This window comes from Lactuca sativa, chromosome 7 (genome assembly GCF_002870075.4).
Source record: "Lactuca sativa cultivar Salinas chromosome 7, Lsat_Salinas_v11, whole genome shotgun sequence".
Classification (NCBI taxonomy): Eukaryota; Viridiplantae; Streptophyta; class Magnoliopsida; order Asterales; family Asteraceae; genus Lactuca; species Lactuca sativa.
In genome coordinates, this window is record NC_056629.2 from 74,238,120 (window position 1) to 74,253,726 (window position 15,607).

A 15,607-nucleotide genomic window follows, 5' to 3' on the forward strand; every position below is an offset into this window, starting at 1 on the left:
TAAACATAGCATTGTAATTTTGAGGCTTGCCTAATTAAATCATAACATTATACACACATACATTCTTTTGTGCATATAAATAAACATATATATGCATCATACATATACATATATAAACAAATACACAATATATAGAAATATACATATGCATACATTATAACACATATATTATAGATTGTTTTTGAGAAATATAAACATGGTAAAAATTCATTTTTATTTCATTGAATACTCCAATCAAACAAGAGAATTGATCTTCATGTACATTCTTATGGTTAATTCTTAGTTGTACCAAAGACTCAAATCAATTCCCTTTCTCTACCGTATTATCTCTCGCCATTTTCATACTCTACTTCAATTCTATTTCTCATTACCAGACACACACTTAGTTTCTTTAAACATTTAAATACATTGCACCCTCCGCTTAATTAAGTTACAACTATTATGAACCCCAAAGTACCAACATAATAGAGTTACAAATCGAAATTTACATGTTTCACAACTTTATTTTTCATCCTTATGAGGATTTCATCAATGGAATGGCTTTAGTCATCTTGGGTCTCCTATGTGAGGTTCGACACGATATTATGCTTTGATTTCACTTGAACCCCCTCTATATCTTTGTTGGTTTGAAGATGCATATTCATTTCACTTACCAAAAAATAAACGAATGTGGTCCGGATTAAATCTAATGTTATTGTGGTTGCTTGGCTTTCCAAATGTGCGTACGTATGTCGACCGAAACAGATCTACTATGAGGGGAATTTGAAGAGTACCAAACGAAGCAACTGGAACAGAAGCTAATACACATATTAAAGCAATATTCCATGCTTCTCCATGACAAAATACCAGATACAAGGTCGCACCAAAGGCCACCATCATAGTAGTTGTAGACAACATCAAGGTACAAAGACCAATAATCAATCGTCTTGGCAAACTGACTAGAAAATCTTGCTCGGAAAAACGTCCAGTGAGAATGGACAAGAACATTAATAATGATGTACTTGATGCAAATAGTGAGATGGCGTCTGATAAAGCAAAGATCGCGAACGGAATCTTGCCTGTAAACAACGGTGTGCCTATAGTTTGATCGTTTCCACCTGGTACGGTAATTGCTGCTGCAAATACAATTGTTGTAATTAGTGCTGCAGTGATGCTGCATGATTCTGCTACGGCTTTCATCCACTTTTCCCCCTCCTTTACCAAGTTGGCATGTTCCTTTGTGAACACCATATCAGGTGTCTCCATAAAAATATTTTCTCTGGTAATGTATGATGGAAACACGAGCTTCTGTACTTCCTGTGTAGAATTAATTCAGTTGGTTTATGCACCATACAACAAGAAAGAAAATCCTACAATTCATTAAAGGATGTACCTCACGCCATTGAAGCTCTCTTTGTAGTTGTAATGCTGCACCAGTTCTCAGCTTTAGTTTATGCGAAGGAGCTAATCTTCCAACCAAGTGCAACATATTATTCTTAGAAGAATCTTCGATCATTCTATAAACACTCCTACGCTCCCCAAGGATATCGATAAGGTTGTAGATTTTTTCTGAACGGTGTATTACTGCTAACTGTATGATGTCATACCCATTTTTATCTTTATACCGAATTGCTTCAGGGGATCTCATTAAAATCTCAGCAACAACCTCATAAGCATTTTGACGTGCAGCCTCAAGAATCGGGTTTGTGTAATAGCGAGGATGAGCATCAGGTAACTCAAACTTGTCTATTTCATCACATACTAATTTTAGAACTTCTTTTCCTTCTTCCCATTCCTTCTTTTTCTTATGGATATGCTTAATGGGTGCAACTGCAAGTTAATATATATAAACTTATTTCAGAAGCATATCGAGTAAACAAACATATTAGATTTATATCTAAAACTCAACTGGCATTGGATTAACTCCATATTCTCTTACCTACTTTTGTAGCAACGTTCCACAAGAGGAAATAAAACATAAAGAATGGGAAATAAACTATCAATATGAGGAGGCAAATGAATCGATAGATCAAAATAAACATCAATACTGGACCTGTACAATCACAAAACTTTTATTAGAAACATACGATACACTTTTCAAGTTCAAATATATGATTATTTCTTAAACTGTATCTACGGGTTATAAATAGCTCACCTCCAAAGATGAAAAGTAGTACGAGTGGTATAATAAGAATTATGTCATCAGGTATATCATGTATGAGTTCCGTTACAGCTTCATAGTAATCTTCTAATTTTTCAACAAATTCCCAACTTCTCCTTACTATCCTTTCGAAGATATCATCCTTAACTGAAAGAGGAAACTAAAACCATAAAAAAAAAATAATAACAAAGAGACTATATATTAAATATATATCTCTAGTATATTAGAAACTTACTTGGATATATAAGTGTTTCCCAGTAGTCCAGCCCCATGGGAAAAGTTTTAGCTATTGCCAGCAGTACATTATCATTTTCCACAGCAAATTTTGGAAACTTTTTGACTAACTTTGTTGCTAAATCTGCAAGCATATTTGAAAAACTGTGAGCATTTAAAGATGTAAGTCTTTGGATCATCGTATTTCTGGTGTATATATATATATATATATATATATATATATATATATATATATATATATATATATATATATATATATATATATTGGGTACGCACCATACTGCTTTGCAGAAACAGCATTAACAAGAAGGTTAACGCCTACTTTCACACCAGGGTTAACAGAATCCTCTAAAGTAGAAGATTGTTTCTTGGGTTTTCCATCATCATCCATAGCTTTCAACAAATATTCGATGGTGTCAAGATGCATATTTTCATACGCTTTCTCCAAAGGTATTTCACCTTTATGGTCTGGAATTTCCAACAAACGTCTGTCATTTTTAATCAAGATCATTGCTGCTTCTGTGTTGCCAACGATTGCTGCAATGTGAAGGGCAGTGCTTCCATCTAAATTTATCATTTTAAGTAATTTTCCGTGTTTGATTAAAGATAATATTTCACTGACGAGAAAATTACGACCTATTCCAACGGCTATATGAAGCACGGTGTTGCCATCACTGTTTATTGCCTCTGTGGCTGCGGCTTTATCTTCTTTTAGTGTTGATTCTACTTCCCACCATCTCCCTTGCACAATAGCCTTAAGCAACTCCTTGTTGCGTGTGATCTTGTTTTTGCCTTCGGTTTTTGAGTCTTCAACTTTTATTTGTATATCTGTTAAAATTATGTCGTCTTGAGGTTTTGTTTCTGTTCGAAGTGTTTCTTTTTCTTCTATTTTTGTCTCAATTGGAACATTGTCTTTGTCGTCTGTTTCTGTTTCTAGTGAATCCATATCTATATCTTTTGTTGTTTCTGTTGGAACCCTATCTTTGTTTTGAGCTTCTGTTTCTGCTGAAACAATATCTGCTTCTCCTGTTTCTCTTTCTGTTGGAACTCTATCTATGTCTTTAGCTGAATGTGTATGCCATTTTGAAATTTCAGTTAAATGACATAATTAATTAACAACCTTTTTTAGAAATTCGTTATAAAAACGTTACATAAAGAGTAAAAAAGTAAACTTACTAAACTAATGGATTACATGATATAAAGAAACATCTATGATCCTTAAATATAATCTATATCCTTCGCATGATTACTCACTTGGAGTCTTATGTTGTATATTATTGCTCGCTACCATTTTGGTATGGTTACAAAACAGAAGAAAAGGTCCATTTAGATATGAATTAGGCATGTTTGGCAAACAAGTTTATAAGCAATACTTGTTTTCTCTTAAAATAAAGGAACATGAGCTTAATTTAATCATAATAGATTTTTTTTTATTTTAAATGAATTACAAAAATGACAGGGACATGAACATCACCCTTCTACTATCATTAATTGCCACCTTCATTTGAGATCTTAGTAAACTTATTTGCATTTGACCAAGACAGTGTTACATTAGATGAGGGGAGACCATGTTTACGTTCTCAAGAGTTGAGGCACAAGGAATTGGGTGTTGTTTGTTGGGGGATATTAGAATATTAGGGTGATGGTGGAGAAACGGATTCCTGATGGATTGTGTAACTTCACACTATGCTTTGGTTATAGGAGATCCTGTTCAGGATAATCTAAAAGGGCACTTGTGTATGTAGGCAAAGAAACACAAGCCAAATCGCCATATAATTCTGGAGAAGGATTCTATCTACGGCTCAAAAGAGAGGTCGTACATATACATGACAGATTAGGGTTGTTATCTTCCAAATTAGTTACGAGAATCTCAAATTTAATGGAATAATCAATGGTTTACAAAACTGACAAGATTTTTCAATATTACCATATTCACCCACTAAAATTTGCTTTTCCATACTGAAACTAATTCAAATTTCCCTAAGACCACCATCTTTTGGTCGTACCGATTTATAATTCGATCTTATATAAGCATGCATTCTGCATTCACCAAACATATAATATAGAGTACAAACAATAAGCCTCTTAGCTCACATGTAAGTTCCTATTACATAAAATGTCCGATAACACTAAAATCGCCAACATTGTTTGGTATAGATCAAATAGTTGTGTCTTATGTGGTGAAGTTCAAATCGTATATGTGTCAAAATTGGGAGCAGAAAAAAAAAGCAAATGAGGGGTAGATCAAGATATCCTGATAAAAAGTCCAACCGCGAGATGGTTGTCACAAGTATAGCAGGAATGAGCATTGGAAATAGGATTGTCCTAAGAATAAAGGAATTATGTTCTATATGAATGTGGTAACCGATGACCTCAATTTAAGAAACAATTATCATCTTACGATTGTGGATTACAATCTTCAAATCAGTACTCAATTTTTGGTGTTCCTTTCATGTATAACTAAATCGGGCATGGTTTGTTACATATAAAAGAATTTATGCACGTAACGTATTCATGGAAACTAAAGATTAATGTAAGAAGACTAGCATCAAGTCAATCAACATCCAGATTCATGGTGAAATTGTAAGAACACTCACATAGGTAAGACATGTTCCGAAGAACAAGAAAGTAGTGAAGTTGGAGTTTGTGAACATTACGTGTACTGTTAGAAAAATAGGCTTGTTTTCACTAAATTCTTTCACGGGTTAGGGGAACCCTTATAATTTACATTTGGACAAGTGGAGTCCCTCCCATAAGCCATATTTAGGATGTGAAAGGTATTTCTCTCTATTATAGAGTATAGTTGGTTTTCTTGATGAAAACTGTGGATATAGTCTTTGAGAAATTTGAAGGTTGGAAGATTTTTGTAGAAAATCAAACAGGTTAGCCAAGTGGCTACAACTAATCGAAAACATGATGGAATTTTACTCAAATGAGTTTGAAGAACTTTATATGGAAAACAACATTACAAGACAAAACATGGTCAATACACTCTTAAATAAAACTTGTTTTTGTGAGCATAGACCTAATATCTTTTGAAAATGATAGGCGTTTCCTCTTAAGCATCGGGTTGGTTAGCATTATGGACTAGGGTGGTCAACACAATCTATTATTTTGTGGGATTGGTCATCGATGAAGACTATCGAGTGTAAGAATCCCTTTGAGGTTTGGTCATGAAATCGACCAATTATGTAGGTCTTAAATTTATTAATTGTATTGCCTATTTCCATGCTAATGAAGAAAAGTTGGAATCTCTAGCAAAGAAAGAGGCATTTTTGGATATGTTGATGGTATAAAAGGGTATCAGCATCGGTGTTTGTCCAAGAGGTGAGTTATTATGAGCATGATAAGCAGCCTATGAGACGAACGAAGTAAGATGGAAGACACATAGCTATGAGTTTTATTTATGGGGTTCTGAATTACATTCCAACAACTGTAGGTATTCTTCCTACACACCTGAGATGTCTATGAAAGAAGAAACATGGCATTTCCATTCCGAAAACCATGGGAAGTTTTACACAATCATGGAAAACCCGATCCCCAACCGTGGGCTTTTTTTGTAGCCATTGGAAAGGTAGTTAGTCCCAAATCATGGTATTTTCCCTAACCATGGGAAAGGTAGATTTGTTCTTTTAAGATAATGACTTTCTTCATTAATAATGAGGGTTAAACCTCATATAAATAGGGATACATATGGCGCCCTTATCCTAACCTAAAGCCTAAGGGCAGGGCCTTGGGCCTAAACCCTTGATGCTAACATACCAATATCCCCTACAGTTTGATCAGGTGGAGATGATTAAACCGGAGAAATAGAAAAAAGAAAAAAACATAATAAGGATAGATGTAGACAGCGGAAACGGAGGTGACGGTGGCAGAGCTCTAACGATGGCAGCTAACAGCGGCTACTCGTCGAAGAAGAACAGAGTAAAATCGGTGGCCAAAGGCGGTTATGTTGTAGAAGAAGAAGATAGTTGATGGTGGTGACGACGTTCATGTATCCGATGGTCGATGAGTCCGGAGAAAGGCAGCGAAAAAGAAAGAGAGTTTGGGCTGCAGTGGACAGAACCTATGTCGGCAATATCGGTGACTGCAAATCAGAGGCTTCCCGACAAAGAAGATGTCAAAGGAGGGATGCAGCAACAACATCGGAAGAGTACAGTCATGGAGAGGGGCCATCCCAGGATGAGGCAGAGAAGTAAGGGTCATCTGACGAGGAGATAAAAGGATCGGAGGCAGTAAGAGAAGCCAAGGAAGGGGAGTTGGTTTGGGGCCGATGGTTGTATTACTATTTAGGAGGAGAAAGATGAAATGGAAAAAAAAACTTGAACCAAATCAAGGCACCTTTGACGACTAATAGAGAAGGTCGTCGGAGGTAGAGGGCAGCAATCGCGAGTTGTGGTCTGCAGTAGGGTTTCCACCTAGAGCTCTGATATCATGTAAGATAATGACATTTTTTGATTAATAGTGAGAGTTAAACCTCATATAGATAAATATACATAAGTTTCCTTTGACCTAACCTAAACCCTAAGGGCCTTGCGCCTAAACCATATATGCGAACATACTAACAGTACTTTTTTTAACATGGGAAGTTTCTGAGGCTTTGCCTCAAGGTGGAACGAAATGGTTGTGTTCTTTATTGGTCAGGTTCATTTCATTGTAGTGTGATGTTCTTTATTGGTCAGGTTCATTTATGAGGCTTTACCTCAAGGTGGAACGAAATGGTTTTGTTCTTTATTGGTTGTTTCTTACCATGTTTGTTTGATGTAACATGAAGGTTTTAGATGTGAAAATAAAGTGTCTTCCTTGTTATCTTAGTGAAGAAAAATAGTTTATGGATCATGGAAGGAAGGAATGTGTGTACCGAGTTCGTGAATCCATAGTTCAGTTGGAGCGTTTGTCACAGCAAGAGTACAAAGATTCTAAATTTAGTATGTAGTAGATATGAAGGAAGATTAGGGTTGGCTTATTGACATTCATTTGAGTGTGAAAAACACTAGTCCAACTTGAAAGGCATTTAGTAAGGATTGCTTGTCCACGTTTTCAAGTTCGAGGAGGACAAGGTGTTTTTTGGCTATACTTGTGTAGTTGTGTGTGAATTTCTAGTATTAGACATCTGGTTGGACTTTGTTTAAATGCCAAGGAGGATAGTGTAGTTAAATGGTGTATTAACCATAAGCTGAGGGACTGTTTCTATGAATAAGGAAAAGATTCTAAATTAACCACATACAGTATATAGATGCGCATCTGGGAGATGAGTTGCAAAAAGAGTCTCACTTCTTTTGTTTCCCACGTTCTCTAGAATTTTCTATCCATAAAGAAGTATATAATTGTTTTTTTCATCTTTCTAGTCAATTTCTTCTTAGTTCATGGATTAGGCTTCCGCGAAGCAAAACAAAAGAAATTAAAAGCGTTTAGATAGTAGTTCATGAGAGAGCAACTTGTGTTGTAAATAATTTTTATATGTAATAATGCCATAGATGTTAGGTGCAGGCCCTTTGGATGAGTAGGAATGTAGAATGACTCATTATGTATATAAGGCTAAGAGTATTTATAATATATTCAAAATTGTTGTAGATAATTTATAAATGTAAAGTCATAAGTATCGATTCTAGTTTGTTAGATATGTACCTTGATGAGAAATTATCAAAACTGGATCATAGAACGATTTCAGCTTCTCCCAAACCTCTTTTGCTGAACCAAGATCGACAACAGTGCCAAGTAGCTCTTCACTGATTGAACCAAAGATCCAACCTTTGACAAGACTGTTATATTGTTTCTCGATCTCCGGGTTCAAAGTTCTTGGATGGATAAATGTGGCGTCTACAATGCCATGCAGATTGTAAGTCTCCAGGAGGCAAAACATCTGTGTCTCCCAAAGATGATAATTGCGATCACTGGAAAGCTTCACAGAGACAAAGTTAGAAACATTAGTATTTGATGCATATAAGTACTTTAGGTCTTCTTGTGTTTGCGCTAAAGCATGTGGAGGACAAGGAGGGATTGATGAGTCTGCCATTTGAATGAAGAATAAGTATATATGGATTTATAAAATATGATGTACACACATTTAACTTCCTCATGGTTTATATATAGTGTAAACAGGTTGATCTTTTTTATTCGATACTTGCCTTGTTTAGTCTCCGCTTTATCGCATTCACTTTGCTTTTGCTAAGGGCATTAAAAATGAATAAACAATGTTTGATGTAGATCCAGTTAGCCTCTTCATGGTTTATATAATTATAAATGTATTCGATACGTGACTTGCAAACTCTCTGCTTTATCTTTTTTCACTAATTTGCTTTATGAATCTTATCAATATGGGGAGGGTTTTATGTCGGTGGCATGAAAAGCATATATATGGGAGTTATTTCATTTTAAATTTTACAACAATAATGATTGTAATACAAATAAAATCTCCTTGTTAAAATAATTAACCAATTTATACACATCATGAGCAAAACAATTTTTACTATCTACCATAATAAATGAAAATGACTTTGCCACATGTCATTCTCTCATAAAATTAGTCACATGTCATTTTATCATAATTTGAGATATATTTATTTTCCACTTGTCATTACTTTAATTTTCATTTTCAATATATCATTAATTTACTTTTCATAAATTAAACCTACATAATGACTATTAATTTCAAATTTTAAATTTCAAATTGAATTTCAAATAAATTTACAGTTTAAACTTTTATGTTTAACATTTTGTTATAATTAACCCGTTTAGTACACACTAAACACATAATTTTAATTTATTTATTTTTTGCATGTTTTTTTTTCTCATAATTTTCACTTATTTCAATTTCAAATTCAAATAAAATTTCTATTTAATCATTCGTACTTAACATTTTGTTTTAATCAACCCGTATAATATATGGGTCTCACAACTAGTAATAAATAAAGATAATTTTGTCATATGTCAATCTCTAATGAGTTTTGACACTTGTCATTTTTTAATATTTTTTAAATAAATAATATTCACATATCAATTTATGGTTTTTTTAATTTTTAAAATTAAAAAACCAAATAATCTTATACTTATATATACAAAGTATCAAATATAATAATTATTATAATAAATTGCAATTAATATGTTTATTCATTTCTTATTTTAAAATTTTTTTTTAAAAAATACTTATTATTTAAATTTTAATATTTTATTTTCTTTAATCAACCCGTGTAATATACGGGTTTTACACTTGCAAAAATGAAACAATATTAAAAAAATTAAAATTCAAAAAAAAAAAAAGAAGAAGATTACAGTTATTAGTTACCAAAATTAGTTCTACCTGAAAATTTCATAAACGTAAAGATACTATCGAATTTGAATCACCAACTATGCAACAAAAAAGTGCTTATTAGTAACCAATTTGAAAGAATAATTTGTTAGACTTAATTGATATTTAATCATTTATATATTAGCTCACTTTTTATACGATTCATGAAAAATAAATGTTATGAATGATCCTTAAGGCTAACTGGTATGGAAGGCTAACCCATGCGTGACATCCGATGTGGGTTTGTTGTGACGTGGTGTCAGGGCCGGCCCAAGGGATGGGCGAGCTGGGCCATGGCCAGGGCAACAGTGGGCTGAGGGGCATCAGATTTTCTAGGTCTTTTGTAGGTTCATATTTTATTTGGGAAAATTTTATATGCAGTAGGGAAAATAAATCCATAGTGATCTATGAGGGCCGATGTATAGGTAAATGCAACGTCGCTTCAATGTATAAGCATGCGATATTATTGAATCTATTGGTAAATGCAACGTTCCAGACTTCCAACCCACCTTGATCGAGGAGCCTCCTTTATTATCGAGGTTTGATTTAAAATCCGAGTTCTCTTATTTTTTATTCAAGTTCTGAATTCTTCTTCTTTTTTATTTTTGATTTCACTTATGAATTTAGTATTATAAATAAGTTTTGGTAGTATTGCTCAACTGTAGACACAATATTTGTCGATCATTGTTTTGCCGGTAGTAAGCAGCAAGTCAGCATACGTTAAGCAAATTCTTGAATATCTTGATGCTTTACCGAGGTAAATATTATGATTTCTGATATATGTTTTCTCACTTTCTGAAATTATAAATACTTTTACTATTTTTAGATGAACTTGTGAACGTTTTAAGTTTTGTTAGGAGATTTGAAGGAAACAGTTAATTTAATTTGGTATAGAAAAAACTAACTTTTTCTAGAATCTGTCATGATCGCATCCATTGATCATAGTTAGTTATTTCCTATAATGCAGCATGTATAAACTAAACATTTGGAATCAAAATAGTTTATGGACATGGTTTGTCTAATGGTAGCATGTATAAACTAAACATTTGGAATCAAAATACACTACAAGAAATATACTCTTTAGCGACGACACTATTACCGGCGACAAGAGGCTTTACCGGCGACTTTATCTAAAGTCGCCGGTAAAGCCCCTTGTCGCCGGTAATAGTGTCGTCGCTAAAGGGTTGTCACCCAAATCCGCACTTTCCCCCTCTATTGCATCTCAACCGTTCGATGAGATATCCAATCCAACAGGTGTGGTGTCTTATCCTGTCTAACCCAATACCGGCGACACAGATGTCGCCGCTAAAGGTTAAAAAAAGTCGCCACTAATAGTCCGCTAAAAATGACGCGGTACCCTTCCCTCCAGTTTGTCGCCGCTATTACTCATTGTCGCCAGTAAAGCCCCTGGTGTCGCCGCTATTGCCTGTCGCAGATAAAAAAAAACGCACGCAGGTAACCTCCCTTCTTCATTTTCCTTTCTGTTTGCTTCCAATTTCCTTCACCATCTCGTCGATTTCCTCTTCAATCTGCTTCTTCCAAGCAAATTTCTCCCCACATTGTTCCAAGCAAGTGTCTCTAGGTGTGGTTAAAGCTTTGGAATCAATTTCTACCTCTATTTCTTGAAGAAAGGTAAGTTTTTTTGATGATTTCATTTTTATTTTGTATGAATTTCGATTTGTAGCTTTATGTAGTGATTGAATGATAATAAATTGTTCATATTCTTGTTTTTGGTGGTGTTGTTTTGGATTAGAAGCAAGTTATTCAATTTTTTGTTTGTGGTTATTGAATTGCAATTAGTTCTATAGCTTCAAGTTGTATTTATATGTGAAATTATGTGAAAATTGTCATATGTGAAAATTAGATTGTATATTCCGTATTTATTTGAATATATGTGAATTTGGTATATATATATATTCCAATGTATGTGTGTTTGATGTATATGTGGTATATTAGTATTTGGTAGAAATTATATGTATTTGTTATAAGTAGGATGTTATTGTGTGTATGTGAATGTATGTATGTTTGTTGTAAATGTGATATATGATTGTGAAACTTTTGTATTTGGTATAAATAGGATGTTATTATGTATATATGTGAAATTATTTTGTATTCGGCTACCACTTGATTCCAAGAGTACCCTAGGCCGAATTCTAGCCTCCCTCTCCCTCTCTCTTATTGCCTTCTTGCTTGTGGGGTTTGTGAACCATTAGAGGAGTTGCATTTGTGACTCTAGGCTCAAAAGAAGATATACAAGATCTAAGCCAACAATTGAAGAGGTAAACATCTAGATCTGATTCTATATGTTAGTTATGTTGTTTATATGCTAGATTAGGGTTTGTAAGTTTTGGAATCAAAGCATGTTCAATAGTGAAACCTAGATCCAAGCATTAGGGTTTGTATGAGCACATAGGAATGTTTCTTATGCATAAAACCCATCAAATACGTCTTCGTGGCATCGTCCATGTCACCCCTTTTCCCCTAATTTAACATGTCACCCCCCTCATTTATCATCCTACACAAAAAAAAGGAGAAAAAGTTTCTACCCTCATTAACTAGGGTTTCTATCGTCTGTAACTACGAAGAAAGGTGAAATCTTACCATGAGGAACCCACGACCTAAGATAAGGAGAGCACAACTGTCCGATGAAATGGAAAAGGGGCCATATTACGACTCTGATTTTGAAGAAAGTGAATTAGAGTCAGAATCATATAATGAATCAGAAAGGGCATTTGTTGTCGATGATGAATTGGGTGACTATGATGCAAATGAACACACCACTTTTCCATAGTTGGAGGTACCTTTTGATGCCTTTCTTTATGATTTCTACAATGTTCCTGTTTAAAATAAATGGGAAAATGTTGATGATGAAGTCATTAGAGAAGAAGGTCAGTCTGATAATGAAAGTGAAGATGACGAGGATGAGGTTGATCAAAAACCAACCAAATATAGTGTTCATGACCCTTCTGTTCATTGGAAGAAAATGAAACCACATTTAGGTGAAAAGTATGCTAATCAAACTGAGTTAAGGTTCTACCTGACTAACTATGCAGTTCACAATGGTTATCCAATTGAGGTGACCAAATCTTCTAGTACAAGGAGATGTAACTTCAAGTTATGGGCATCTTGGATGAACAAAGAGAAATCATTTCAAATTAAGGGACTTAATAATAAGCATACTTGTGTTCGGGTGTACAAGCATGCCACATTGGTTAATCCTGACTGGATAGCCAAATAGTTCTTGAAAAAATTGTGTATTAGACCAAAAATGAAAGCAGGGAGATGAAAGAATAATTTTTTATGCATTGTGTCTAAGAGACAATGCTATAGGGCTAAGAAGAAAGCACATGAGATTTTAACTGGAAAGTTATCAGAGCATTATGCTCGTATATGGGAATATGGAGGAGAGATCATTAGATCAAACCCTGGTATTATAGCAAAGGTTGGAGTTGATATCAAAGAAGATGGTAGTAATGTTTTCAAAAGATTCTATGTATGTTTTAAGGCTATAAAGGATGGGTGGATTAGGGGTTGCAAGAGAGTCATTGGACTAGATGGTTGTTTTCTAAAAGGGCAATGCAAAGGGGAGTTACTCACTGCAATAGGTAGGGATGGGAACAACCAGGTATATCCAATAGCCTGGGTTGTGATTGATGTTGAAAACAAGGACAATTGGGAGTGGTTTATTAAGTTGCTTGTGGAAGGCCTTGGCTTAGAGTTAGGTGAAGGGCTGACAGTTATTTCTGGTCAGCATAAGGTATGTTTACTCTTTTTTGTTTGTTTACTCTTTTATATATGGTTAGTCTTTTTTTGTATCTTTATAGTTTTTTGTATGAATGTAGGGCTTAGTAGAGGCTCTAAAGGAGAAGTTGCCATTAGTTGAGCATAGGCAGTGTGCCAGACATGTGTATGTCAACTTTAAAAAGGTGTACAATGGGATTGATTACAAGAGACATTTTTGGGCAGCTTCAATGTCAACCACAGAGTCATCTTTTCTTGAGACAATGGAGGAACTCAAAGAAATGAATGGGGGTGCTTACGACCACCTCATGGAAAGGAACCCAGAGAGTTGGAGCAGAGCATTTTATAAGGAAGGTAGAGCATGTGAAGCAGTAGAAAATGGTATATCAGAGAGCTTCAATTCAGTAATTCTGGAGGCAAGGACTAACCCACTTCTTACTATGTTGGAGGAGCTTAGAATGTATGTTATGGAGAGGTTTTATAGGATGTCTACAATACACTTAACATGGAGGGGAGATGTATTCCCTACAATATTGACAAAGCTGGATGACTTGTTTAAAGATATGAGGTAACATTATTGACTAACATTATTCAGTATTCATTAAGATTATTCACTAATATGTATTGCATGAATTACAGGTTGTGGAGTGTTGTAGCTAGTGACACAAATGTATTTGAAGTGAGACTAGGATTTGAGTATTTTCAGGTGGACTTAGGAGAACAATTTTGCACTTGTAGATTATGGGAAATATCTAGGATTCCATGTATCCATGCATGTGCAGCTATGAACCACACACAACAACAACCTGAAACACTGATCAGTTCATGGTTTTCCAAAGAGAAGTTTGTAGAGACTTATAAAGGCAATATCAGGCCTCTAAATGGTAGTAAATGTGGGCCAGGACACCATATGCCAAGCCACTGCCACCACCTGCAAAGAGGATGCCAGGAAGACCTAAAACCAGAAGAAGGAAACATGTCATAGAGAAGGATGGAGAGTACAGGAAGATAAAGTTTGTTGGAGGTACAAAGATATGCCAGAACTGTTGGGAGGAAGGGCATAACAAAAGAACCTGCAAGAATCCAACTAAGCCCCAACCTCCAAAGGAAAAGAAAAGAAAGGGTAGGCCAGTGACTAGGGATGTAGCAATGAAAAAAACAACAGCATCCACAAGTTAAAATAGTCAAAATAGTCAACACACTCAGGAAATGGATGGACAAATGGATGGACAGGCAAGGTGTAACAATCAAAAAAAGGTAAGCTTTACTATTTTTATCAAATCTTTAGTGTCTACTATTGTTAACACAATTACTGTTTTGTTAATAGGGTAAAGCAAAGGCATCCCAATCTATTAAAGGGATACATGAAGGTAGTAGCAAGGACTTTGAAGATGAAGGGCTGCAAGATGTTATGTTGGTACAGGATTTGAAGGGGGATGTACATGCTACAGAGTTGCTTGCATTAGGATACTCAGAGGATGAGGTGCATCATGTACTATATGAACAAGATTTAGATGTTGAAGTTTTGGCTGAAGTTACACCTATTCTTGAAACTATACATGATGAAGTTCCAGAGGTTGAAGAAGTTCCAGAGGTTGAACAAGTTCCACATGTGTCTCAAGTTGACATTGTACCAGAAACAGAGGATGAAGGCAATGTTGAGACACTTGTAACACCCAAAATTTTTCAAACAATTTTTCACATTTTAAAAACATATTTTCATTCATAAAAATTATAAAATCTCATTGTTTCACATATCAATCCATATATCACAACCCAAGATCATAATGTATAAAAACTCCTCATGTGTGTACTGATCATGCCGGCGCCTTCCCGTAATCCTTACTGGTACCTGAAACACATAACACCAAACACTGTAAGCATAAATGCTTAGTGAGTTCCCCAAAATACCACATACAACACATATTAGCCACTCGAGGCTATAACTCTTTATGATCCTCTGGTCAAAGTGTCTCAGTGGGACCCTCCAGTCCCATAACTCAATGGACCCTCTGGCCCTAACTTTGTGGACCCTCCGGTCCTAACTCTGTAAAATCGGAATCACATATAGCATAGAATCATATAGATAACACATAGCATACAATATACTCTGTCACATAACTCTAATTACCACTCTAGGTAAAGTATAGTGAGAAGACTCACCTCGGGTAACTCGGTAAACCTCGATCTCTAAAATACTGCAC

The 15,607-nt window shown here is 34.9% G+C and overlaps 2 protein-coding genes across 2 annotated transcripts; one reads left to right on the forward strand and one right to left on the reverse strand.

The window, feature by feature from the left end:
- Window positions 1-386: 386 nt before the first annotated feature.
- On the reverse strand, window positions 387-8,410 carry LOC111889296 (uncharacterized). The gene is made up of 7 exons (XM_023885433.3): window positions 8,003-8,410; window positions 2,651-3,439; window positions 2,376-2,498; window positions 2,135-2,287; window positions 1,919-2,032; window positions 1,373-1,809; window positions 387-1,296 (listed from the first exon to the last, which is right to left on the reverse strand). The coding sequence occupies exons 1-7, from the start codon at window positions 8,388-8,390 to the stop codon at window positions 646-648; spliced, it is 2,655 nt and encodes an 884-aa protein (XP_023741201.2). The 5' UTR covers window positions 8,391-8,410; the 3' UTR covers window positions 387-645.
- Window positions 8,411-12,264: 3,854 nt separating this feature from the next.
- On the forward strand, window positions 12,265-14,388 carry LOC111889284 (uncharacterized). The gene is made up of 5 exons (XM_023885419.1): window positions 12,265-12,415; window positions 12,536-12,873; window positions 12,979-13,419; window positions 13,505-13,971; window positions 14,043-14,388. The coding sequence occupies exons 1-5, from the start codon at window positions 12,265-12,267 to the stop codon at window positions 14,386-14,388; spliced, it is 1,743 nt and encodes a 580-aa protein (XP_023741187.1).
- The last annotated feature ends 1,219 nt before the right edge of the window (window positions 14,389-15,607 follow it).